The following is a 27,919-nucleotide window of genomic DNA, read 5'->3' as shown; positions in this document are numbered from 1 at the left end:
TGCGGTCTGGACTTACGTTAGGTGACACGTGAGGTGGCTGCTAAGGCTGGGAAGTGTTAGGAACAGGCTTTGCTTTCTCAAGTTTCTGTCTTTGAAAAACCGAAAGAAAATTCTAGAGCCCCTCAGGAATGCACAGGCCTTTTCACTGAGGCAGAGTCTAAGCCATTCTGTTAGTTTGGTTTTAGATCCTAACTTACTTGCATATGGCTTGGTTCTCCTATCTCCTGTCTGTTGAAATTGTTAAGACTTTACCTGGAATAATTACTTTGGCATTTCTGTCTGTCTTTATGACCCATCCCTGACTCATTCTTGAGCTTTCTCTTTATAAGTTTTATTTTGTTTAAAAAAAAAAAAAAAGACTGGCTGCGATTAATTTTAGGAGAAAGTTTTCCTCTGGCTGCCTAATAGGATCTTTTCTTCTCTTTCTCTTTCAAACATCTGGTCTACAACATCTCTCAGTCTTTAATTCAACTGGCTGTGATTTGCTCTTAAAAAAAAAAAAACTAGTATGAAATTGAAAATGTAGAAAATGTGGATTCCAAAGCTATTTTGAAGCTGAATGTAATAACCTTTAAGTGATAATATCTATAGTTAAAACTCTGGAAACATGCAGCCAGGAGTTCTTAATTAAAAGCTCTCCCCAAATCCAGCAAATCCTCTAGTCCGCCCCATTCACCTTCTTCCCCGATAAAGCAACAACAACATAGCAAACAGGTGTTGTACATTTAAGTCACGGGTAACACTGTTAACAGAACAACAGAAGTTTGCACGCAACTCCGTGGAATGATACAAAAGGAGGAGCTGGTTGACGTTAAGATCTTTCGATCCAGTGTTTTCCGGGTGACAACAGAAACCAAGCATCAGATCATCACTTCAGCCCTGTCTTAGTTTAGCTTGAAGTATCCCTTGGCTGAGCTCAACAGGCAGTTCTCACAACAGCCTGAACAGCCATGGCAGGTGCTGGGGGTACCACGGGTTGCGGGGCAAAGGCTGGAAACAGGGCTGGGCGTGGGGATGAGTGGGGTGCAGCCAGGGTTATGGGGACATTTCAGGTGTTAGTACGTTAAGCATGCAAATCGTATGCAAACTCATTCTCTAGTTGCTGAATTAACTCAGGCACTTTTATAATTAAACTTCGATGTGAGTTCCATACACGTCAAGCAGAACTACAGCCAAATGCTCATCCCAATATTCACACCATCCACATAAGTTGTAGCAGCCATTTTGGAAGAACGAGCCCCAGCACATAGCACCTCAGTCTGGAAATCATCCCGACCTCTTATTTGATAACCACTTGAAAAACGGGTGGCACATCCAATAAACTCAGTTTAGGCAGGGCCATCATCTGCTCTCTGCGACTCCACTTTGTCCCGAAATCACAAGCCACCTGCTTTGAATTCAGAGTGATCTGACAGGGCCTTCCTACATGCTGTGGGGGAGGGGAGGGAATGCTGCGGAAGAGAAATACAATCCCTCCTTTATGTTCTTTGTGGCCTTGAAACATTACTCCGGTCCAAATATTTTAAAATTCTGTATTTAGGGACTGGATCTATCTGTCTGGAATAAGAACTGAGTTTTGTCATATGTAGGGCCTATTTCCAGATGTTCATTTTTAAAGACGTAAACAGTGTTCTTAAGATTGAAGTTACAAAAAACATAAATGTACTTGCTTCCTGGAAATTCATCAGCTTATTATTACTGTGTTTCACTTTAGACCGAAGAATATTTATAAGGCACCACTTGCAGGTGTTCAGTCTTCCCTCTGAAGACTGTAGCTTTATGAGAACGGATGGATTTGGTGACACTACTGCCAGCGGGAGGTAGGGACTGGGCCTTGGGTTATATATAGCTTCAACTGGTCCACGGACAGTAAAAGAGAAAAAAGATTGGAGAGAATAATGTCCGTCCTGGACACTGGACAGCACCAGGAATGAACTATGGAGGAAGCGGGTAGGGCGGTACAGGGTAGGGACCAGTGAAAGAAACCAAAAAGCAAATTAGGGTTTCTACCTCAGCTATACAATAATTTCAAATGGGAGGCCCATTGTTAGGTCTCATAAAATAGTACACTCTTATCGAGATGGTACCTGTATTTCCTTAGGTAAATTAATAAAAGTAATTCTCCAGCTAAGTTAATAAAATTAATTTAGTAATTTCCCAGTTTTAAAAAATGTGTTAAATATGAAAAAAATCAAAGAGACCTAAAAAGTCTTTTGCCTCAAAGAATGGTTTATAATCAAACCTTACCCTCGACGAATAGTAGATTTAAACTTAGGGAACAGCGATGCAATTATATTTAAGTAGAATAAAAAAACAGGAAAAGATTGGGGTAAAATTCTATTTTAAACTATTACTGACTGGCAGTACTCTTTAAAAGGCTTAAGTAATTACAGAAGAGAAATTCAGTGATTCAAGACACTCTTACTGAATGTCTCCAGGCTACTTTTTTAGAGCTTAAAATACTTAAAACTTTCCTTTATGTTCATGTATTGAGTGATTTTAATATTCTAAGAATTTGGTCATGGCTTAAAACCTCATCTGCTTGGTATGTATGTAGGTATTTCCTGTAGGATATTATCAATGAAACAAAGGAAAATGGACATCATGAAGTATCCTTTCCAGCTCGAATAAAAATTAAACTGTGAATATAGACAAGAAACACAATTCGAGATTAGAGCTTTAAGTGGAAAATTGATTCTGTTGAACAGGTATTTACCAACTGCCAACTCGGCATGCACAGTCTGGCGGAGTGTGAAGGGCTAAGGTGGGGCCATACTTAACATGATGTAATTAAATCAAACGTCTTTTATCCCACCAGCTGAAACGTATAAAACCATTAACTGAATTTTGTTGTGACCCAGGAAAAAATTCACAAAAGTCTGCAGATAGATTTTTATTGGATGGCGGAGACTAAAATGCAGCTTTTCAACCTTGCTTTATTCCAAAGGTGTTACAGATGCATGACTTTTGGTTCAAATGTACCAGATACATAAGGCTAATGGAAAAACACTGTATTGCAGAGTTCTCTCCTCCAAACACGGAAACTGAAGATACTACATACTCTCTATCCTCTGTGCATACGAAGGGAACATCATCTGTAATCTTATTTTCTTCTTGAGAAAAACACTTCCTAAGGCTATCAGTAAATAATTAAAAGCCAGGGTTATGACTTAGCTTCCTAACATGAACAGAAAGGTATGGTATTTTTCAAGTCTTGTATTATTCTGAATTTTTTTTTTTAAATTAGGATTTAATTGATTTTTTAAAAAAATAGTAGCTTTTAAATCTTTTCTGCTAGGAACTGTTTCCACCTACCTGCTTATAAATTTAGATCTGAATATTAACAAACATTCTCTATTTCTTTAGAACACTTAATGAAAAACGAAAATGATCTTAAATGATGATTGTTAGGTTAAGGCTTCACTTTGAAGAATTCTGACAAATACCGATCAGAGATGAGCTACCCAAACATCCATAAGGTACAGGTGAAAACATTTATTTTCTGTTATCTCTGAGGCTTTGAAGAATGTTCCCGAGAGCTGTACGCTTATAAATATGTATACATGGGTTTGGCTGTGAATGTAAGGAAGGGCCTCCTACAAACATTCACACACACACACGGAAGCAGGAGGCTGCAGCAGGTCTTTTGAAAATCTTCCAGAATCAAGAGTGCTAGTTTGGTCAAATGCAGCTGGTTATACTAAATTTGTTCCTTTGGATGATAAAGAGCAGAGATGGCCACTTCTCAACATGAAAAAGCACTGGTTAGCATTTATGGGTTCGGGAGGGACTGCTGGGTCACTGGAGCATCGGTACCAGGCAACGTACAGACCCCATGAGCCCAAGAGCCAGAAGTCCCATGCACGGGGAGGGGTGTGCCTAGCGTGGCACCCCAAAGGGAGGCCCTGCACATGCCACCCCGAGAGCTCTGTTTAGTGATTCTCAACCAAATGTCTTAACCTCTCGGACAGCAGACTATCCGATGGGAAAAATTTAACAGGATATGAAAATAAGATTGTATTTTACAATTCAAAACAGAAAAGACCAAATGTTAAAATGTCTATTTCCCAAACAAAACTGCTTTTTTTTTTTTTAAAGTATGCAGAGGTAAGCTGTGAATATTTGAATATCATGCAGCTCAGAGTAAAATGGGTCACGATTTCCCACACATTCCAAAGATCAATTCAGTATTGTCCGATGGAAAAAGGCTGAGAACCACTGTGTAGCTCTAACAGTGTCTCTCCTGGCCAAAGTACTCCCATGCTTGCATAAATGTATACAGAATATCATGCAAATCAGACTCAAACATTTCTCACAACTGAAGCACATGAACCTTTGAGAACTTTTGGACACAATGGGTTGACTAGCCCATGGACATGGGGAAGTACGAGATGCAGAAGACTAACACTGATATATACATGTGTGTGTGTATATATATATATCAATTTACCCTTTTCCTTCTTCCTGCGAAAGCAAGTTAACACAGACACCTGGGATGAAAGCCAAAACTCACATGGGACAGGTTTTAAACTGCAGACTTTAAAAACCAGGTATGTTTCTCATTTTAGGACAATGTTTGCACATCAACTGGTCACAAGGCACAGTGAATGAGGCATCAGAGACAAGCTCTCAGGAGTCGTGAGACAGCACAGAGTGTCTGCATTGCCAGGACACAGTACCTGCGGCTACTGACAACACTTTGCAACACATTACACAGTGCAAGTTCAGGAAAGAAAATAACCGTTTGTAACCTTACATTATGAACCTGATGGATGGCTGAGAAAGGAAATCCAGCGTTCTGATTCGTCCATATCTCACAGACAGACGACTGCTGGTATAAACAGAAAACTATCTCATCTTGTCAATATTTAGAACATGGCAGCTACCAAGGTAGCATCAAGGAAGGGAAGGAGGAAAATAATAAAAAGCAAAGAATCACATTTCTTAAACACACACACACACACACACACACACACACACACATTCAAAAAATGTTTTAGGTTGCCCAGGTTTAATAATTGGCTTCCAACATATTCTTTTGCTTAAAAGCGTTTTGGGTTGGCTGGGAAATAAAAAAAGACCATTTAGGCATTAGTTTTATATCAAGGGAGATTACCAGTAGGTTCACATCTTGGAAAAAGCGAATTGTGTTTTACATTTGCCAAAGACAACGGAAATACCTTCCCTTGTCACATAATTCATTTCAGAGGATAAATATTTCCACGGAGTTCAAGAAAGATGGGAAAAAGCCTTTAGAGCAGAATAAATATTTTTGTTTTCTTATCTTCAGTGACCAAAAGCAAGCAATGCAGTAAAATGACTTTCCTGACTCAGTCATTGCTCCATTTAATAAACCTAGAAGCTCTTTCTCCCTCCAGAGTTCTCAAGGGCGGTTGACGGGGGAGAGGGGGAAGCATCAGTTGGCCACTCGGCAGTGGAGGGGCGTGGTGGGGGAGCAGGATACTAAGAGGAAGGATACTAGGCAGGGAGGGGTTGGGGTCAGGAAGCCACGGTCTGTTACTGAAGCAGACACTCTGGGGAACAGCACTAGGGAGCCTACAATGGGTCAGCTCCATCATCCCGACTCTCCACCACACCATTAACAAGTTAAGAATTAACAATTATTAAAAGGCAATCATGTTTTCTTTTTAGAACCAAATGCCAAGCTAGGCCCTCCTCCCGGGAGTTACAGCAGAAACCACCAAATAAACCGAAGAGGCTCCTGGCTTGATCTTTACAGAGTTCTTTTCCTGAATTCCATCATTCTAAAAGACACCATGAAATTGAATCACAGAAAATGGCAGCATGCCTAAACTTACTCAGTAAGCACTGTGAACATCCCCAGAATTCACAAGTAGGCCGTACAAAGATCATGCCGGAAGGAGATAAGAACATAACCACAATATGGTTTAGAAGCCCGGTAAAGAACAATCGCATCAGCAAATGAATTATGGAAAAGAAACTTATCCGTGGCTAAATGTTATCCCTACCTTCACCCTCCCAGAAATGCTCACCAGAAACTCAACATTTCTCTGTCCAGTGCCAGCGGCATCCCCCCCAGCCTTGTCCCAGACATCTTTGCTTTCCATCTCTTCTGTCCTCTGGATGGCTTGCTGGGGACAGATTGTTAGGTAATTGGCATCCCGTTAAGGAAATAAGATCCCTGGGGTCTGACCGAAGGCAAAAGCAACCATCTCCCACTTAAACGGGCTCGGCTACTCAGTTCCTTCTCTAGACTTCCTGGTATTCTCTCCACAGGGAATCTTCCTCTTCCTCCCTTTCAAAAATTCAGTCTCTAGCAGGTTAAGTCTTGTGCCCATTAAATCCCCAGCCTCACCTACAATAGCTGGCATCTGATTTAAATATACGAACTCCATGCTTTGGTGGGATGACCATCTTAACTGGCACAAACGGGCATGCAGCAGGAGGATAGCCCTCACCTTCTCAAATGTGGATGTACTCTCATCCACATTTCTGAGCTCATTGTTTCACAACTTTCACAGACTTAAAAAATAAAAAAAAAGTAGTTATTCACCTGAGAGGGAGAGAGACAAGAGAGAGGGAGAGTGGGTGTGTTGGAGGGGGGGTGGTGTTTGCAGCGGGAAAGGGAGAGAAAATCTCAAGCAGATTCCCCACTGAGTGCGGAGCCCAATGTGGGTCTCAATCTCACCAGCCTGAGATCATGACCTGAGCCAAAAAGCAAGAGTCGGCTGCCTAAGCGATTGAGCTACCTAGGAACCCCAACTTCCACAGACTTTGAATGCTAGAGGTAACTAATCCAGGAACCACTTGTCATTGGACAGATGAAGACACTGACATTCAGAAGTGGCTTGCTCAGGTGACACAGGGCAGTGTCACAACATGTCAGTCTGGGACGGCTGGGAAGGAGTGCCGGCCCAGTCTCCCCTCCCTGATGGGCACCAGGCCAACTGACAGTTGGGGCAGACCCCATAATTTCCTGGTCACTTTGAGTCACTAAGAATCCATTTTGTAAAAAACAAACAAACAAACCCAATATCACCTGATTTAGACCTTGCTTTCCCTCACCACAGGTCAGGCTTGAGACTTAAAAAACCCATGGAGGCTTGATTTGTACTTGGTCCTCTCCTTCCTTCTTCCACCAGGAGTAGGGAGGAGTGGGGTGGTATGGTCAACTGTGGATACCCCCCACCCCAAGCTCTACCTCCTTCATGCCCTTTGTTGGGGAGGGGAGTACTGGAGAAGGACAAGGGCCTCTTTTCTTATTCAGCTATGGCTGAATTCTCTGACGGCTTGTACTGCTTCTCAGAATAATGCTAATATGGCCTCTGATGTCCTCTTGTAGCAGGTGCAATCATCCCGGCCTACACAGATTCTACTGTGTTTCCGTGTAAGATCTTTGGAGGCCTCTTCTGGGGAAGGAGATGGGGTCCCCACTGCACGATTCCTGATGTGAAAAATATGTCTCCAGCTTGACTTCTTCCAAACTCTACTCAGCCCTCCTAGCGCCCATGCTCACCCGCTGGATAGGACACAGGAGAGAGGGTATAACCCAGCCTCCTCCTGGCGCGCCCACCCGCATCACACAAACATATGGCCTGGCCGTGCAGGGCAGGCTGCTCTGTGACCACTCCCCTCTCTGCCAGGACATGGCCCTCCAGTTCTCTCCTCTTCAGCTCAGGTTGGTGCATCTGCCTATTAGAAGTCCGACTGTGGAATGCGATGCCAGTTTTAGAATAATGCTAATATGGCCTCCGATGTCCTCTTGTAGCAGGTGCAATCATCCCGGCCTACACAGATTCTACTGTGTTTCCGTGTAAGATCTTTGGAGGCCTCTTCTGGGGAAGGAGATGGGGTCCCCACTGCACGATTCCTGATGTGAAAAATATGTCTCCAGCTTGACTTCTTCCAAACTCTACTCAGCCCTCCTAGCGCCCATGCTCACCCGCTGGATAGGACACAGGAGAGAGGGTATAACCCAGCCTCCTCCTGGCGCGCCCACCCGCATCACACAAACATATGGCCTGGCCGTGCAGGGCAGGCTGCTCTGTGACCACTCCCCTCTCTGCCAGGACATGGCCCTCCAGTTCTCTCCTCTTCAGCTCAGGTTGGTGCATCTGCCTATTAGAAGTCCGACTGTGGAATGCGATGCCAGTTTCCTCTTCTGGCACCTTCCCCCACTCTGCATGAGCCTTCCTCTTAGAGCTCTTCCCACCAGGCTCTGAGTGCATGGGGACACCTGTCTCCTCCTGTGCCCTCTCCTCAGTGGCTTAGGTCTCTGTCCTTCCCCAACACCAATCTTCTGCCTTATTCACACAGGCAGCTGCCAGTGACTGGGCTCACCACCTCCTGGTCAATCATGAAGAGGGTAGCTGTCTCCATTATGGGCAACTTTCTCTTGAGAATATTCAGTACTTAGTTCCTCCAGGAAATTTCTTAATGTCTTATTACGCGAGTATTATCTTCCAACAGTGAGAGACAGTTACCAGAGAGTTAAGAAGGGAAGAGAGGGTCTCATGCATCACTTAGTTTATTTTTTTAAATTCACATAAAATTTTTCTCAATGAAGAAAAAAACTCTACCTCTGGTCACATACACTGAACAGAGTTTGTATGTGGCTTATATACATCTGAAAGATGTTACAATAATTATTTTCATTTATGAGCTACGTCTTAAACTTAGAAAAAAGTAAAACCTCTATAAGTTCCAACAATTAACTGACTCAATACAAAGGGTAAAAAGTCAGATTTTTAAAAAAGAGTTGGGAAAAAAAAGGCAGTTAATTGTGTTTTAGTTGTGGAGGTCGCTGAAGAAAATGCTGATACATTTCAGATATCACAGTAATTCTGTTGGCAATAAATAATTTATCAGGCTCAAAGAGTAGTTACTCTAGGTAGATTAGCTGTAACTGGCATCTTCATAAGATAAAATGTTTCTTCTTCTAGACACATGGTTATTAGACTGAGTTTTGGAATGAGGCTTTTTTTTTAATGCAAAAGAGTTTCTATCACAGATTTTCATTATATTTATGAAGATAATATTTCACAGTACAATGTGTACTGAAGGGCTGAGTTCTGAACGGTTCTGGGAAAGAAAAAATTGGTGATTTTACTGGGAACCCACATTCCTAGAACAGCAGTGATTTAAATCTAAGTTTTAATTGAGCTTTAGAGTGTCTTCATCTGTAAAGAATAATAATAGTACTTGACCTACTTATTTTGCCAGGTTGTTCTGCATCTCATGGTAAGCTACATGAGAGAGGGAATTTTTTAAAAGCTAAATTTCTAGCACCTAGAACACAGAAGGCCATCAAGCATATTTACTGAATCACTGGAACTGTAGAATGTGTTCAGAGTTTCTTGACAAAGAGTAAAGCAGGACTGGAACATTAATTACTACTATTCATTATCATTTGTAGTTGGTTTGTGCTTCTCGCCACTTGGACTTTTTTAGTCAATGACATCACTGCTGACACATTTCTGGTGAATGCATCAGAAATGAACCTTGAAGAGTTCTTGTTAGAATGGTTCTCATTTTTCCTGATAAAGGCTGACACAGTGTTTCTCACTTTGTTGAAGGGAGAAGGAATATTTGTAATAGTATACCTATGCGTTAAAGGCCTGCTTGTACTGAGCTTGGGAACAATTCTATAAAAGGATGTTAAACATCCCTCTACAAGTTTCATTTGCTTATTTCTCAGGCCAACTTAGTTTACCTCAACCTGAATTACCATGAAATCCAAATAAATGGGGATTAAGGAAAGATACAGTAGTCTTATAACTGAGATATAGTCAATAATTGAATGTGGATTTCTTTGATGAAGCAAAGGCATATTATGTTATGTTTCTCCTGGCTCTGGAAATGTTTTCTTAAAATACAACACATGTCTCATTCTTGTCACTATCATGTACCTCAGGTTACCAGGAATTTAGTTCAGAAAATACAACACATCTGCATTCCAATCTAATGACAAAATGTAAAGTGTAGTACTTATCTTCACGGTTTTCTTCCTGAAGGAAGGCTTTTTGTCTACTCAACTGGTAGCAGTCCAGTAGTTTATGACATATTCTCTCTTCCTACTCATCCATTTCCCCCTCTTTACTGGAACATTCTCAAACAGTACTGTAACATCTTCTAATAAAAGCAAACAGACTCCTTCCTTTGACTCAATATCCTTCTTGAGCTCCTATTCAATTTCTGTTCTTTAAGAAGTAAAATGCCCCAAGAGGTGCCTGTGTTTTCTCCATGTTCCCTTTTCCTGTCCTCACTTCAGCCCATTCTACAGAAACTGTTTTTCTCTATACCCTCCACTCTGCCAAATCTGACACTTCATTTTCCTTGACATCTGACACTTGATCACTCCTTCCATTTCTTGGCCTCCTTTGCTGGTTTCTATAAGTGGTCATCTTCCCATTATCTTCCCATCCCTGGAGCATCAGTTCTTGATCCTTTGTCTTCTCTGGCGACACTAGGTGGTGTTACCCAGTCCTGACTCTCACATTCACATCTCCAGTCTAGACCTCTCCTCTGAGCTCCACACTCAGATACCCAGCTGTCCTCCTGACGCTGCTCTACTTTGATGATTAACAGGCATCTTAACCATAAAGTAAATGCCCAAACCAAGCTCCTGTTTACCTCACTTTCCCCATAAGCCTTGTCTCAGCAAACAGCAACCCCTTCTTCCAGTTGGAGCCATATCCTTTTGCTCATATTTCTCATCCAGCCTAGCACCAAATCCTGTGGAATCTACTTCTAAAGTCTTCTCACCCTCCTATCACTGCCTGGTCCAAGCCACTACCTTTTCTCACTTGGATTATTCCATTAGCTTGCAAACTGGTCTTGTTGCTTTCATCCTCATCCCCTTAGTGCTTTTTCTCAATACAACAGCCAACATGATCTGTTTGAAATAAAAGCTGCATCATGGCACTCTGCTCCATTGAACTCACAGGAAGACCCACAGTCCTAATGAGGATGGCCTTTGAGCATCTCCATCTGCCAGCACCCAGCCCTGGTCTCATCTCTCTGTCCACCTCTCCTACTCTTCTTCTTGTTTACTTGGTTCTGGACAGCAGTGCTCATTCCCGCTTCAAGCCTCTGCATTTGTCTCCCCTTCTGCCTGAAATGCTCTTCCTCCAGCTACTGTGGGACTAGCTCCCCCATTTCTTGCAGGATCTACTCCAATGTCACCTTCTCAGAGAAGCCTTCCCTGAGCATCCGGCATATTATGTCCAAATTCAGTCTATATTTTCCACACTGTAAAAGGATTATTCTTTCAAGCAGAAATTTAACATTCAAAAAAAAAGTTTAGAGTATAGGAATCTGTCTACCTGGCACCATGACATGATTCCAAGATAGTTACTACAACTTTTGAGCACAAGGCGTGGGTCACAAAGTGACTATGGAATGCACATTGTTATGGACACAATCCTTTTTCCACCATCAGGACCAGCAGTAAACTGGGATTCAGAGGCTATTGAGACTCATGGTGGGTCTTGGAAGGGAGCAAGCTGACAAGAGCTCCATCGACTCACCAACACCAATTAGATTCTGAAAACCTTCCAGGAGTCTGCCAACACTGTGTAGGCTAGTTTAATAAAGAAATGTGTATGAATAGAGCCCTCTGGTCAGATTCTACCAGAGATGAAATTTTCTGCCTTGTTCTAGCCCTGGAAAAAATTGTCTTTTTCTCTGTTTCTCCCTTATATTTGTCATAATTCTTTCACACTTCGGGGTGTTTGAAAATTGACCAGAAAGAATCCGACAAGAAATAGGAAAGGTTCAGGGTGAGGGCTAAAGGTATAATGAAGTCCATGCCTTCTCTTGGATGACAGCGCTTCTAAAATAAAACAAAAACAAACTTGAAGAGTGAACAAAACAGCTTCAAAGGCAAAAGAAGAAAGGGCACCCTAACAAAAGAAGGCTCGGTCAGCAGCCAGAGGACTCAGCAGCTCCTTGAGCAGAGACTAAAATGAGATCTGTCAAAAAGATGGAGTCAAAGAGACTCGGGCAAGAACTAATGCACCCCACACCTCTGCATCTTTTCTTCCAGCAGCGACAGCCCCGCAGCCTATGGGGCTTCCACGGGCACTAACGGAAACACTGCCTGGAAATCAGAAAATCAAAACCCTTGGTTTCTCCTGAGTTGCCCAGGGGCCATGGGCCAGCCTTAGATCACTTCCATCTCCCTGACATGGATTCAGTAATGACCCTCCACTCCCCTCCTGTGAGCTCTACGATTCGAACACAGCCCTCAAACAACGTATGGGATTCTTCTTTTCAACTACACTCGAATGTCTCAAGTTCAGGTTTTTTTTAAGTTTTTATATGTTTGCCACTGACTCAAGAAAATGCTGTTTCCCATCATTTCTCCACCTCCCCGAAGAGCAGTCCTATCAAACCTTCATGATCGTGACCTTCCCCTGGAAGTGAAATGTCAGGCCATTCTCTCTGGGTTCTCTCTGGGTGACGCACTGTGGCTGGCATCAGCATTCATCAATCTGGCAAAAGTGGGAACTAAATACCACTTTTGGTCCCATCCTAAGTCCATCGACATGATACAGATTTGGATGATAAATTCCTGTGGCTTGCCCACATTTACAGGTTTCTCTCTTTCCCTGCCTCCCGCCCTCCTCCCTCCCTACTGTTCTTGTTAACAGATTCTGGTGCTGACAGCACATGAAATAAGCCCTCAGCTACCAAAGTAGGAAAGAACGTACAGGCTAGGTGATTTCTGTTATTCATTTGCAGAGATCATATATAACCTGCATTCCCTAATATGACAGTTGTAGCCCTAAATGACAATACACAATTATTTATGAGATCTCTTCAGAAAAACGAAAGCAGAGAGAAAAAAGAACACTGTGCAATCGAGATCGTAATGTACAACTCCCCAGGTTCTCTGCATGTTGCAGGGAACTGAAGTCAATCGGAATCATGCTATTTATTGCAAAATCGGCTGTTTTACTGGTTCTACCTCCAACTTTGGATGCCACCGTTACTGATGCATTTTTCAGAACTAAGAAGCAGAAATATTAATAACTCATTCAGAAAAGCAGTGATCAGCTTTTTTTTTTTTTTTATCATAACATGGATTGATGCGAAGGAACCGGCTTTTGCAGAGTAATACTGTTCTTTGCCTGTAACATCTTTTTTATACATTATGTTCCTTTCTTGCAAACTGAGGCTGTCGTTTTCTTTATTTAAGCCCATTATTTAGCTAGACATTCAACCTTGTTTCTTGCCTCTGGTCAAAAGAGAGGTATTGGACAAGGCCATTCATTCACCGACGTTGAGACCCCACGACTTCTCCATATTATTCATGTGGGAAATATGGAAAAATGAGGTCTAGTTGAGTGATGATCTTACATGATGCTGACCTAAGAGGTCTCTGGTAGAAGACTTCAGTTTTTAACTTGGTTCTGTCTGTTCAATACTGAAATCACCGCATTGGGGAAGGGAAATTACTTGAAAGGCATGCTTGTTTGAAGTAAGCATTTTAAATTAGCACATGTCATAGTTGGGGAGGATCACTGATACACCGAGTGCTGGCCAAGCTTTAACAAGACATTGATAGCCTAGGATTATTGGGCAAACAACTGGATAAAACTTTATTCTGGAAAGGAATAGTGTAAATGTAAAATCCTGCATTAAGGTTAAACACAGACACAGAAACACACACAGACACACACACACACACACACACACACACACACACACACCCCAAGGCTGAGGGCTGAGGTTGGAGGCATGGCTCATAGCCATTGGTAAAAGCTGGGACATTTTCATGAAGAAAAGCTCAGTAGGAGTTAACAGATGTTACTGAGGTCAAGCACGAACATCAACAAAGCAGATGACAGATGTGACCAGAGATTGAGGATGCTGTGGGGTCCACATCCCACTTCTCAGAATGATATTGGCAAGGAGCCACGTATGATGAACAGAGTAAGGGGAAGACATCAAATTCTCTTTAGTCTTACAGAACTGTTCTCAGCAAAAGGGAGCAGATTTATTCTTCAATTTTTCTAAGCTAAGTATGTAATAGTTATAGGAAGGCTTATTTCAATTCAACGTAAGGCAAAAGTTCCATCACAATTTTTCCAGAGAGATGGGACTGTTTCACAAAGTCAGGGTCACCTTCCCAGGGACAAGGGTAGGCAGAAACTTGTAGCTGTCCATTTGGGATGTATTAGGAACAGTCCTGCATTATGTCACAGGACTAGATATATTTTCCAGCCCGTTCCCATCCTAAGATTTTCTGCTTTTCTTTAGCAGATGCACAGAAGAATCTTCTAGTCATTAACACAAGTTACTGCAAATCTTTGTGATGCTGTATTCAAACCTCATTGGAAACCCCTATAGAAAAGGGGTCTCGCCATTTCATAATTGTTTACATGAAGCAATTGTTTGCTACTCCTGATTTGTAAAGAATAAGAAAACGGATGTCAAGAGCGAAGGATTTTCTTGACAAAGTTTTTTCATGCTACTTTGGAGGTTCAATTCTCTACTAATCTTGCATTTTCCTAAAACGTTAGACAGTATTAATAGAATCTGTCACAGGACTCAAAACGCTGCACTAGAACTTATAGAATGTGTCATGTCTAGAACTTACAGAATGCGTTGTGTCTGCTGAAACCCAGTTTGGAGAGAGACAGTGCAGGTGTTTATCAACACAGTGGTCAAAGCTCAGGTGGGAAGCTTGATTGCCTGGGTCTAAATCCTTCCTCTACTTCTTACAATCTGTGTGGCCTTGGGTAAGCAACATAAACTCTCCAGGCTTTGGGAGTTGTATTAATTATACATTGTAAGTTGTATTATAAGTTGTATGAATCATTACTGCCTCTGGCAATAATGGTATTCAGTTAACTTACCAGATCTACTAGGCAGGGGCTGTTCCAGATAGTTCTTCTAAAAGATTTGAGACCATCCCAATTTGTGTCTCATCTGGGGATCCTAGAAAACTGTGGCTTTGTGGTGCCTATAACCTTGTGCAAAGAAATCTGGTCAACAAGCATTTACACAGTGTTCAGTATAAGGAATTTTAAAATGATGAAGGAAGAGTCAGGCCTTGCTACTACATAGCCAACATACACTTCACTGTATGAGAAAAAAAAGTTTAAATATTAAAGATAATGATAGAATTCGATATATGCTAACTCATCAAGTATTTGAAAGTATTTAAATAAGGGTATCATCCATGAATCCTTTCCAAAGCTCCAATGTTAACTGGGTTATGACACAGATAGAAACTTCTTAGAGTATTCAAATACCTATAGTATTTGAAGTACTAATAGTATTTCCTAAGAACTATTGTGTCCATACCAGTGGAGAGATACCAGTTAGGGCTTAGGAGCTGGAAAGTAGAAGTAGTTTTGTAAAGCACAGTTAGGTATTATGAGCTTTACTCCACAGTATGTTTATTCCCAGTTGTTAGTTGAAAAAGCATACTGTAGAGGTTTTCTCAAAATAATGATACTTTTGATAAAACAGCCCAAACATATAGCTTTAGAATTTGTAAAATAACTTTGACAACTACTCCTTTACTTGTGCCTCGCAAAAAATAATGTGAGGTGGGCATTCATTTCATTTTAGGAAAAGAAAACTAAGATTCTGAATGGCTAAAAAGGCTTGCTCCAGTTTATAGATGTAAGAGATACCAGAGATGGGATTCTTAACCCTGATCTCATGGCTTCAGGTCTGGTATTTTAAAAAAAGCTCGTCAAATTATAAATATGAACCACTGAAATCAATACTCATGTGATATGACAGTTTTCTATCAGACATTCTCAGAATGTTCGAGCAGATCTGTTCAGGGGTCCACTTTTGCTATTTCTGCTGCATTCCCATTCCTGGCCTTGGCGCTCTGAGGGTCCCTGGGAGGGGTCTCTTCCCACCCTTCAATCTGTGTGGTGCACCAGGAGGGAGCCAAAACCCCGTTCAGACACATGACCTGTGCCTGGCTAATCATGTCGCCCGCGCGCGCGCACACACACGCACACACGCACACACGCACACACGCACACAACGCACTACACAATACAGACACAACCTCCTTTGTAATTCGCTCTGGACAGATAAGTGATCCAAAACAGACTGATCTGAACAAATGGGACTCAATCCTGGGCCTTTTTAGGGGGAGCTCTTGGAAAAAGAAGGCCTCTTTCTTATAGTTTCAAGTTAAGTAGAAATTGGATTTGAAATTCCCTCATCATAGAGAAAGCCTGTTTGGGAGAAGAGCCAACCCAGAGGGGAGCAGAGCTGAGACATGAAGAGCCAAAGAGCAAGACATCACAGGAGCACTGGGACCCAGACTCACCTGAACTTTGCAGTGAAATGACTCGAACACATGCCCTTTTTAACTTAAGACACCTTGAGGTGGATTTTTGTTACTTGCATGTATCTAGAAGAGTCCCTACTGGTATAGGACTTCAATCATCTACAAATGGGATTAACTGAGAGAGGACTGCATAATCAGCCCTCTTTCCTCTAGACATGAACCCCCTCCCTTTTTTTAACATTTGAAAAAGAAAAGGAAGAGGGCGAAGGGGAATAAGAGAATTCTCTTACCCTTGAAAATTTATCAAGGTCAGGTTACAACAACCAAAACTCTGACCTGTGGACCCAAGAACTGGACTGGATATAATGAGAAACATTCCAAAGATTTAACAAGTGGAAAAATAGCCTAGTGGGCCTCTTTGTGAATAAGCTACTCACTGTCAGCAACCCTAAGGCACCACTAAATATCACAAGGTCAATTCCACTGAAATAGGGTTTTTATATAGAGTCAGATTTCTTATTTATTCAGTTGAAAATAGGATGTTTTATACTGATTTTTTTTTTTTTTTTTTAAATCCATGGTCTGTTTTTAACGGGGAACGTTCACTTTGGTTAAGGACCAGGACACTGAGAGAAGCTGGAGACATCAAAGCTTCTCCAGTAAAAATCAATGGAGATGTTTAGGTCTGACTGGCATATGTCAGAACAAACTCTGGTCATCTAATTTGCCTCACTGATGGACTTGACAGAGAATGAAAGAATCCAGACTTGTAAGATGAGCATCAAAACCTAAAAAAGGAATCCCTCTGAGTGATTCTCCTACTTCTTCCCATGATATATTTTTTTTTTTTTTTTAAACCTGATGCACAGGATAGGTAGTGACACTTCAAAGTTTCCCAAAAGACACTTAATCACACTGGAATTTCCCTCTGCAAAGTTGTCACAGGGAGAGAGCGGTGTATATTTTGAGAAGAGGCAATTAACCGTCCACATTAATAAACGAAGTGTACACACATCAGGTTTAAATTCCAATTATGAAAGCCACGTTTCCCACTTCTGCTTGGTGCAATGCCTTTGGGAATCGGTGGCTGGTGGTCCAGAGCTCTTGGCTAGAATCGGGGCACAGTTCTCATCAACATCCCAAGTTATATCTGAAACTGGTACGTCAGCCTGTCAGCCTGACAAGCTGTCAGATCGGAAGCTCCTGACGGAAGAGCTTACTGAGTTTATTCTGAACCTTCTTTTTTGGTTTTATATTATCTGTCTGCGCTTGAGTATTAGGAGTTGCTCTTAAAACCTTCATCGAAGAAACTTTTGAAGTCATGGACAGGCTGAGTCTTTCTGAGTAGTGGCTAGGCAATAACGGTCTAAACTAAAAACCAGCCATTAACTTATGAGCATTTTTAAAAAATCCGATGTTAACACAGTAACAAGAAACCTTGTAAGCTGGGGGCGAAAAATCGCTTCTGTAAAATGCTGTTCCTTGAGCACAGTTGTGCTATTTTCTGGAGGCTGATTCTGTAAACTCCCATAATGCCAGAGCAGTGGGTAAAATTTCTACAAACAAGACTTTCTCTCCCAGGGGAAATAGGAAAGAACAAGTTACCATCTTCCTTCTTGCCCAAAGATGGCTAAGCTTTTGCTTGGGATAGCCATGCCTCTCTAGCCAATCTGGTGGGCTGTATGATTCAAGCAAGTTGTAAATTTCACTTAAGGAAAAAGTAGTCCCTCTTTCTCACTTCATGTTTTACCAGACCACGTTAAAATAGTAATAGCATGCCATTACTCTAAATTTGCTACATACTTTTTTTTTAAAGTTTTTATTTAAATTCCCGCTAGTTAACATATTAGTTTCAGGTGTGCAATGTAGCAACTGGACGTGTCTATCCATCTCCTGATGCTCCTCGCAAGGGGAGGGGTGTGAGGGGATGGCTTAAACAGGTGATGGGGACTAAGGAGTTCTACATACTTTTGTAGCCTGAATTGGTAGAGACTTATTCCACTTATCCTCTGACTCTCCTGGCTTTGTGATCACTGCACAGACTCCCTTCTCCATCATGAGAGAGGCTTCTCGGCAGCCTTTAAATTTATGCAACTAAAATAATAAGGAGCAAAATTCCAATTCCATCGTCCATATGTATTCAAGGCACGGTTAATACTGGAACAAAAAGACGGTCTATACAGAATGCTACAACCATCTGAGTGAGCACTTACTTTTCTAATATATTTGACATTCACCGGCCCCGTGATGAACCCCATGATTGAATTAGGGACTGACAGGTGATATATGCCCTAAGTGAGAGTCATATCATCTCCGTACTAACACAGTGACTTACAGGTTAGAATATACTTTCGCACGAATCATCTTATCTGATACACACAAATCCCAGAGGCAGGCTGTATCCACATTTTAAACAAAGCTGAAGTTCAGAGAAACCACATGACTTGGTACAGGTCGCACAGCCAGAAAGAAATCAGAACTCTAACGGAAGAAGCTGCTAAGGAAACAGCTTCCAGTGGTTGCAGAAAACAAAGGACTTCTCTGGATGCACCTTAATCTCCATACCCCTGGGCGAAGCTTTCACAAACATGCGGGAAGGGCAGAGTTCTACCAATATGTGCAGAGGGGTCTGCACTACAAGGCTCAACAAATAATCATAGTTGTGCATTAAAGGGTTTTATGGTGATACATAAAAAAGCTGATTCTGTAAGTTTCCACTAAACTACTAGTGATTTTATCCTTGTTCTGGTTGCTGTGCCTACACCGGTGTAATCTATTTTAGCATAGGGGAAATCTGTATTTGTTGAACTGTTATTAAAATGTTTTATATCGGGATGCCTGGGTGGCTCAGTGGGTCAGGGCTTCTGCCTTCGGCTTGGGTCGCGATCCCAGGGTCCTGAGATCGAGCCCCACATGGGGCTCTCTGCTCTGTAGGGAGCCTGCTTCCACCGATCTCTCTCTCTGCCTGCCTCTCTGCGCACTTGTGATCTCTATCTATAAAAATAAATAAATAAAATCTTAAAAAATAAAATAAAATGTTTTATATCACATAAAAATATTTCTATCATTTAAGACACACCACAGGGTATTAGGAGCCATAGAGAAACCAGGCTATGGTCAGGTAGGTGGAGCGTGAGTCCGGGCTCTGCCATACACTAGCCAGGAGGCAAACCCCTTACTGCCCTGGGCTTGCTTGAGTCCACAGGATGCTCCATGGAGAGGATTAGGTAAGACAGAACACATGGACTTCCAGGGCAGCGCTTCTATCTGGTCCCGTTTCCATTTCTCCTCTTTTAACAGTATCAAAAGAACAGATCTTTGTAGAACTCATATAATATGTAAAATGCTTTCAAATAAAGAAGTAACGAATCACTTGTACTTATTAAGTAATACTGCTTGGATCAAGAAACATTAGACTTCCGGCTGAATCAGCTTTCCACTGACTGAGGAGCAATGCACACAAAGCCTTCACAGTGCCTTACATAATCCCCAAGCAAGTTCTGATTTGATTTCTTTCTGCTTGTGTGACCCGGACCACGCAAGTCATGTGGTTTCCCAGCCTCCTTGTCTTCAAAATGCATATAATATCTATTTCTCGGGTTTGCGTGCATCAGATAAGGTAACTGTCCCCCAATACTGATATTCTTTTTAGATGAGAGCCTTCCAAACACAGGGACTTCCACGCTGTGGATTTTCCTCATTAATATCAAGCTAAAATTTGTGCAAAGACTTGCATTTCTCTTACTACTTAGGAGACCTTTTTATTTTGTGAAAACAGAACGAGGTTTCATTTTTCCCTGCGTATTTTTTGGTAAATGAAGACCTTCTATATGAGAAAAAAGAGAGAGAGAGCATGGCAGAGGGAGAAGCAGGTTCCCCGCTGAGCAAGGAGCCGAATGCAGGACTCGACCCCTGGACCCTGAGATCATAACCTCAGCCGAAGGCAGACACTTAACTGACTGAGCCACCTGGGGACCTAAGAGTATTCTGACTTCTAAATAACACTCAAGAAAATTTCTAAAGATTGTGAGTCGGCCCTAAACACTGGAAACAGTTGACTCCCTTCTGATCTATTTTCCGTATTTTCACTTGCTTTTTCATCTCTACAGAACTCGGACTGAGCAGCTCGTCTGCCGTGTGCAACACGCACATGAGTAGTTGTGTGGGATAGATCGTTTGTACTGAAAGGAGATAACAGATGTGAAAGCATTTGAAAATTTAAAAGCTCTGCGTTGTTATTATACAAATGTGAGTGTGACATTCATTTATTAGAGCTATGGCAATGTGGGAGCACCGTGGAGCTTCTGAGCTAATGAGTCCAATTTAGAACTGTAGGCTGGAAAACAATGTTTTCAGCATGATGGAAACCCATTGTTTAGGTGTGATTATATCATTACATTCGGTGGGTTAAAAAACGTTCTTAGTACTGAACTTAACTCTGTCTCTCACATATTTCTTTAACATGATTTGATGCCAGAATATTGCTTCTATCTGAATAAAAGCAAACAATAGTCACAATAGTTAAAATCTTTTGTATTCCAAGATGGTTTTTCATATTGGTTCGAGTTGAACACAAGTAATTAAACATCATCCTAGTGTTACCTTTGAAAATCATTTGCCAATGAACAAATTTAATAGTGGAGGGGACACTGAATTCAACTCAATTTAACTTTAAGCACTGGCTTTTCCAAGTGAAGGAAAGTGCTTCTACACATTTATTGAGCAGACCTTAAGAAGGTAACATTCTTCTAAAATACTGTCACCACCAAGAACTTAAGGTTTCTGGCCTATGACTAGAATTTCAGATTGCTCTGGTGGGGCCTCTGCTATTTGGAGTAAAGGGGTTTCTTGGAACGTGGAACTGGCCTGGTGATTTTCTATTAACTGCATTTTCCTTTCCTTTGAGTAAGAAAGCCTGAAGATGAACTTCTACTGTCCATGGGAAAAAGACAGGCAAGGCAAGCTTTACCCATGCTTCGTAAGCCCCTTGGGAGAAAGTCTCCAGGGCGGAACAGCAGGGACGAAGCTCCTGGTTGGAAGGCGGTGTAACTAGCTCCTCGCTTACTGAAATTTTAATTTCTAATTCAAATCATTAGGAAGACTCAATGTTATTGGCTAAGGACAACCTTGGGGAAGAATGTGGTCTAGTGTGGATATGACAGGTTGTTAAAAAAACAAAGGGATTTTAAAAATCATTATAGCAGATGATCAGAAAAGGAAGGATAAGAAAAAGCATTCGTTGAGTGGCTGAGTGGTAGAAAGGTACTTAAATAAAACCGTTCAACAACAAAATCACTAAGTATTTCGTATTTTGACAGGTTAAAGTTTTGAAACTAATTTTTAAAAGGAACACATTTATTTCTCCACGATTTCTGGCATTTCTAGACTAGGAAACATGCTCAAGAGAAACAAATAAAAAACTGCAATTAACCCAACCAAAAGAGTTGTGATCTCTGAGTCCTTTTTTCTTATGGATCAGGTTCCTGCAGTGCCATCTCCTATTTTCTCTGCAGCCAAAGTGCTGTATTTAGTGGCAGGATTTCAGAAAGGTCTAATATGCTCCCGGCTGCTGATTGTGTTCTACGTCTACACCAGACATTCCATCACTGCAGACAGTACATGAGAGGAAAAGACATAGACCCTCCATGGCTCACTGCGTCCATCCACCCACTTATCTCAGCCTCTTTCTGTTTCTGGACCTCTCTCACCTGGCCAGATACAAGTTCATTCAACTTTCTCGAGAGTGAGACCACTCCTCAAAGGGATGCCTGCTGGTTGGAGTGACAAGAAAAACATCTGGGCTATTCCATACCGGCCCTAGCTTATGAACCTCCCGAAGAAGAGAAAGTTAGGGAACAATCGTGCAAGATTACATGAGTGTTCACACGCAGGCAGATGGGGAATTAAGTTCCTCTTTGAAAAAACTGTACTATGTGCAGAAATTTCACAGATCATATGAGGATCTCGGATAGGTGATTCTGTTTTTGAGGCTGGCAGAGTCAACAGTAGCTAATGGTCTTTAATGAAGGATCCTCCTTCACCCAGGGAAGGGAAAGGTTCAGAAAAGACCCAGTTTGTTCTAATACATAAAGACCACATGGCTCAAAGTTAAATCAAACCATGTCTCCGAAATGCTGTCATTAGACAAATTTAACCAGATATGTGATCCACAAATACTAACAAGCAGCAGGAAATATCTGAACAACTTGGGGAAAAAGCTTTCAGATTCTTTAAAAGAACATCAGTGAAAACAGAAATAAGGATTAAAAGCTAATACTTAACAACAGATAAAGGGAAAATTATTCATTTCTTTGTATCTCGTGCATTTTCATCTCCCTTCAATAAAAGATTGTCCATAATCCTAACATTGCCATTCTCTGCACAAAGAACTCAGAGAACAATTCAATATTGAGAGAGCCGAAAGGAGTTGCAATATACCAGACCCTCTCTCTCCAGGGCATCTGCAGGCAGAACAGCCATGGTTTCCAGAACATTCTCTCCACATTTTTCTTTCATGAGCGGCAGCACAGAATGTTTACCAAAGGCTTTTCAAAACAGAATCTCACCAAACAGTTGAGAAAAATATTTAACAAGCAAAGCAAAGCAATTACAGTCGAATTTTCACCTCAAGATTCTCATCTTAGGTGTGGGAGGCAGAGAGAAGCCTCTTAACACACCGGTCTGAACCTAGGAGGAGGATGAAAAGAGCTGATTCTGCCAGTTGTTGTCAACAAATCCAAATCTTGAATTCTCAGAGAAACTCTAGAGCTAGCTGCCTCTCTGAATGCATGTTAAGAATAGCTCTGGGGTCTGGTTATGGCCGACTCAAGTTTCTGAGCAGTAATCTGAGGGCAGGCTAGACACGGACATCTCTACCAAAACCCTGGAAAGGTCCAAACAGGAAAGGTTTCTTTTTTCGGTTCTTTGTGTCAGGCAGCATCGTCACCTTCAACTCCTCAAGGTGACAATATAAGACGGTGCTTTTCTGTACAAGCATGTTAACTTGGAAGGAAATTAACAACATCATGAAGAGCTAACGCTTCCCTCCAACTTCTGCTCTGTCATCTAACCGATTTACATTTTATAACCCAGACTTTTATTATTCATTTTCATGATGATTCGATTCTTACACGGTGTGACCCTCTCTGGCCCAAAGACTTTCTGGGTGCAACAAGATCGGACAGTTTCTCGCATAAGAATGGAGAGCAAGTGTCTGTGTGTACATTCCATTCCCAGGAAGGTCTGTGTCGGTCTGGTTCAAGCAAGTAAGGAATGAAAGCCATAGCATAAAATGGTAAAATTCCGGCTGGTGGACAACAGGCATCCGCTCACCGTAAGCCAGTGTTCAATATTAGAATGCATTACTTGATACGGGGGAAGGCAAAAACATCACAGAGGCTTATAACACCTTACCTGGGCCATCTGCCTCTCCAGTTTTGATCGGGGAATATCATCAAAGTAGTTTTCATTTCTTCTCCTCCTTGCATCGCCCTGCATGATAATGTGAGGAACGTCTAGGGAGCCACCAGTGGTGTAAGTGCTTTGGCTAAGTGATGGAGACAACTGAGGAGGAGTGTGATTACCACTGGGATCCTGAATGGAAATACATCATGAAGTAAATACCATGTTCTTGTGGCTCACCTTTGCTTTCACAATTGTGAAACACTGACAAGACAAATTGCGGGGGTGGGGAGTCATTTCTGAATCAATTGCCGAAACATGGATGACGTTCCGCCATTTTTTTAATGGCGTGATCTAGGCAATATTTCCCCCCCTAAGTATTTTAGGCCAAAAGTTTAAAGGACACTCAATCAGGCTCTGTTTTCTTGCACCCAGTGCTACGGAGGAGTTCAGGAGAGAAGGCACACATACGTTGGGCACCCCTGACGATATCGTGTGTGCCATGTTTTCATGCGGACAGAGTGTCCTCACCGTGGTAGACACATGAACAGAGAGCCCCGATGGGACCTAACGGGTCTTGATTCTCCATCAGAGGGTGGTGTGGCAATGGGGCAGGGTAGAGGACACAGCATGGAGACACAGCATGTCACACGCAGACTGCAGAGCAATGCATATAATGACAGAGGATGCGTGTCAACGGCAAAGATGACTCAAGCTGAGGGAAACCAGGCAGAAGGAAGACAAGGGGCGGCAGAAGGCTGGGCTCAAGTGTCTGCAAGTCAGAGGAGGGTTGGATTGTGCTGGGTCTCCAGGCCACTCCTCCCCCAGATGTTCTGGGCCTCCTGTGACAGATTAAGATCCTGCTCTTTTTCTGGGGAAATCTCTGTCTTTAGTCTGTTTGTTGTTCTCCTAAATTTCTTCCAGGGAGCCAGAGGGAGAGGTTCAGGAGGGGAAGGAAAGAGAGCAAAATAAGTTGGTGGAGTTGCTCATCTAAAGAGGCATTTTAGGATGTTTACACTGACGGCACCTAAATCTTTCCCTCCTTTTGTGTAGTAAAATGAAGGCAAGACAATAATCTCTTTCCAGCCTTATTTCCCCTCTAACTTACTAGAGGCTTCCTTTCCTGGGAAGAAAAATAGGTCCTATTTCTCCTTTCACTGCTCCCAAAGCCCTCAACTAGTCTCCAAATGTCCCAATGTGTCCCGATTCTCCCAATACGTTCCTTCTGATTCCCTCTTCCAGCCACATCTCCTGCGCTCTCAGACATGGCTGTGTATCTTCTCCTTTCAAAACAGAATCAGACTCCAAATCTTAGCAGCTCCTCTCCTGCCTGGCCCTCCGCTGTGCTGGGCGGGCTGTTTGCTGAAGCTCACTGATAAGAGGCTTTCTGCGGCACTGCACGCGTTAGATGGAACCCAGTTCCAATCGCTTCTCCGCCTTTTGGCTAAGATCAAGTGTGGGAACTTAGCTCCACCTAAGGGCCGGGCTCCTGTGCACCGCTCACGATCCCTGCCTCTGCGGCCGCGGGCAGGAGAGGGGTCAGAAGCAAGTGCAGGACTAACTGAAGAGAACAGAGCGGGAACTCTCCAAGCAGTCATGGAGATCCTGGCTTTCTGAGGAGTTTCTGGAAGGTTCCAATAGGCCTCACAAAACCAGGGCCGGCTGCGGGCTCCTTGCCGCTGCCACCTAGCTGGCGATCAGCTGTCGTTTTCCTGTTCACTCTGCTCCTCCCACTTTAGTTTCCTCTCCCTTCTGTGGGTTCTCTCTCTAGTTGTTCTGCCCCATCTTCCTAAAATGTAGCCGAGCTCGTTTCTTAAAGTTCTCTGGAGTCTCTATTTTTCATTTTTGAAGTGGGTAAGGCTGACGAGCTTGCACTGCCTAAAAACCAGAAGACCCTAAGGTTAGCTTTAAATTGATCCTTCCTTAATTGTGGTCCTCCATTGATTTCTTTCCTGTGGGTTTGAGGACTTTGACAGAAAACTCATTTCCTCTCACTTGGTGCAGATGGGCGTGTGGGAAGGGAGGAGAGGGAGCGATTCGTTAAAGGTGGTGGTTTGTCAGATGTGCATCTAACATCTCAAAAATAGATATTTAACCAATTGAGAAAAACAAATCTCATCTTACAAAATATAATCAAAAGTGAGATTGTTTTTTATATAAATAAGGTAAGCTACATGGAAAACAGCCTGTACGTCCCGATCCATTGCATTGGTCATTGTATTTTCTTGCACAAGATCATTTTTGAGGATAAGAGTGGAGAACGAAACGGACCAGCTGGGCACTTACCCTGAGGGTGATGGACCGAGGGGGCTTCTGGGGTGGGTCGTCGTGCAGCCTGTCTCCCAGAGATGCCAAAATACGTTTCCTGTGGCCAATCAAATTGATTTTTAAAACCTGAAACGACATATATTTGGGTTAAATATTTCGTTTGAGAAAAAATATTTTATATGTCCTAAAAGACGGAAGAGTGAAGGGATTTGTGCCTTTACCTCTGCCCCCTGAGAGATGCGGTGTGAAATCAGAGTGGGCCCTCGAGTTCTGGAAAGATGGGAATGGCACGGGCAGAGTCCACGGTGGCAGTGGACTGGAGGCGGGACAACAGAGCCGACACCGCTCCTTTCGCTCGAGCTGCCCTAGAGCCCACTCCTCCACTCGGCAACCACAGCGCTTTCCAAAGGAGAAGTCAAGTCTTTTCCCTTACCAGCAGAAAACTCTCCAATAGCTTTCTATTGCTCCTATTTCTTTTTTAAAGATTTTATTTATTTATTTAAGGGAGAGAGAATGAGCACGTGTGCACAGAGAGAGAGAGGAAGAAGCTGACTCCCGGCTGTGCGGGGAGCCCAATGCAAGGCAGATGCTTAACTGACTGAGCCACGCAGGCGCCCTTCTATTGCTCTTAAAATAAAATCCGAGTCCTGACCTGGCTCCAAGGCCCAATAGGGCTGGCTGCCCTCTGCCTCCCTTAGGGTCCCTCCATTCAGGATGCTCACCCTGGTCTCCTCTGCTCCTTGAACATTCCATACTCATTCTTGCCACGGGGCCTCTATCCCCTTTGTCCATTTACCTGGGACATTCCCCTTAAGCTTTTCAAGTGACACCTTCTCGTTCTTCTGGAGCTCAACTGTTGTCTCCTCATGCAAGCCTTTTTCCTCCTCTCATTAAAAGAACCATGTCCTCAACCCCTGTCCCACTCTACTCTATGATCCCCTTTTTCTCATTCTCGGAAAGGACTTTGTTTACAGGTTCAGAGTGTGTGTGTGTGTGTGTGTGTGTGTGTCCCATATCCCCTAGGTAAACCTCCTGCCAGCAGGGCCCTGATCTATCTTTATCAGTATGATTCCCCAAATGCCTAAAGCGATGCTTGAAACAATAGGGGCTCAATGAATAGGAGAGAATGAAGGTTAATGTTGATGAAAGTAGCAGAGTAGCACGAGAATCCAGCTTGGTCCACCTGGGGGAAGACTCAGAGGCTCCCTCGGACGGGATTCGGAGTCCGAGGGTGCTGCAAAGGGCACACCGTGGAAGAGATGACAAAGGGGAGCCAAGACCTGCAAACAGTCTCAGGCCCCTCCCCTCCTGGAGCTTTACAAACGCTTCCTCTCTCACCATCCCAACATCCTTCTCTCGAAGGTATTCTTTTTCCTTTCCAGAAGAGGATACTAGAGTTCAGAGTGGTTAAGTAGCCTATCTAAGGACCAGTACACAGTGGCTTTAGGATTTGAATCAGGTTTGCCGGATTCCAAAATTTATTTTATTCCAAGGTAAACTGCAAAGTGTAGGCACATCTCCAAGTATTACTGCCTTTTTGAAACAGCGTATTATACATCCATTCATAAGAAACGCATTTATCTCTTCTGTGCCCATGTAGAGTACGAGGACAGAACTGGGACTATTTGGGTTATTAGTTCCTAAAGTATTCTACCCATAGTGTAAGTGATCTAAAAACACCCCCCACCCCCCCCCAAAAAAAAAAAAAAACAAAAAACCAAAACAACTCTCTTTTGAGTTTCAAAGGGGAGAGGTCGGCATTTCTTGGGCATTCATCCCATACTTCCTTGAATTTTTATTTGCCTATTTGTCAGTGAGCCTATTGGCCTTTCTGCCTAAATTGATTCCGACTTTAAACCAGCGGTGTGCTCTATTCCTTTCCTATCTACGCTCTGACCCAAGTTTGACGATGATGGGGACCCCAACTGTTAATCAAGGTGAGTGTCCACATGTACCGTATCCCTATAATTTTGTGAACCTTCATCCTGATCTTTGCAG

At 42.6% G+C, this 27,919-nt stretch overlaps 1 protein-coding gene across 25 annotated transcripts in view; it reads right to left on the bottom strand.

Moving 5' to 3' along the window:
• Positions 1-27,919, bottom strand: part of ANKS1B (ankyrin repeat and sterile alpha motif domain containing 1B) — a 1,111,154-nt gene that overhangs the window by 56,818 nt on the left and 1,026,417 nt on the right. For 10 of the 25 annotated variants that reach the window (XM_032346661.1, XM_032346662.1, XM_032346658.1 and 7 more), the window contains 3 exons: positions 25,940-26,047; positions 23,666-23,845; positions 4,757-4,831 (listed from right to left, as the gene is read on the bottom strand). In XM_032346661.1, the coding sequence (XP_032202552.1) occupies positions 4,757-4,831; positions 23,666-23,845; positions 25,940-26,047 (363 nt within the window). The remainder of the gene's footprint in view (positions 1-4,756; positions 4,832-23,665; positions 23,846-25,939; positions 26,048-27,919) is intronic. The other 15 variants (XM_032346656.1, XM_032346657.1, XM_032346660.1 and 12 more) reach the window with 6 other exon arrangements.

This window comes from Mustela erminea, chromosome 6 (assembly GCF_009829155.1).
Source record: "Mustela erminea isolate mMusErm1 chromosome 6, mMusErm1.Pri, whole genome shotgun sequence".
NCBI lineage: Eukaryota > Metazoa > Chordata > Mammalia > Carnivora > Mustelidae > Mustela > Mustela erminea.
The sequence above is the reverse complement of the archived record's forward strand: the minus strand, read 5'-3'. Positions and strand labels throughout refer to the sequence as shown.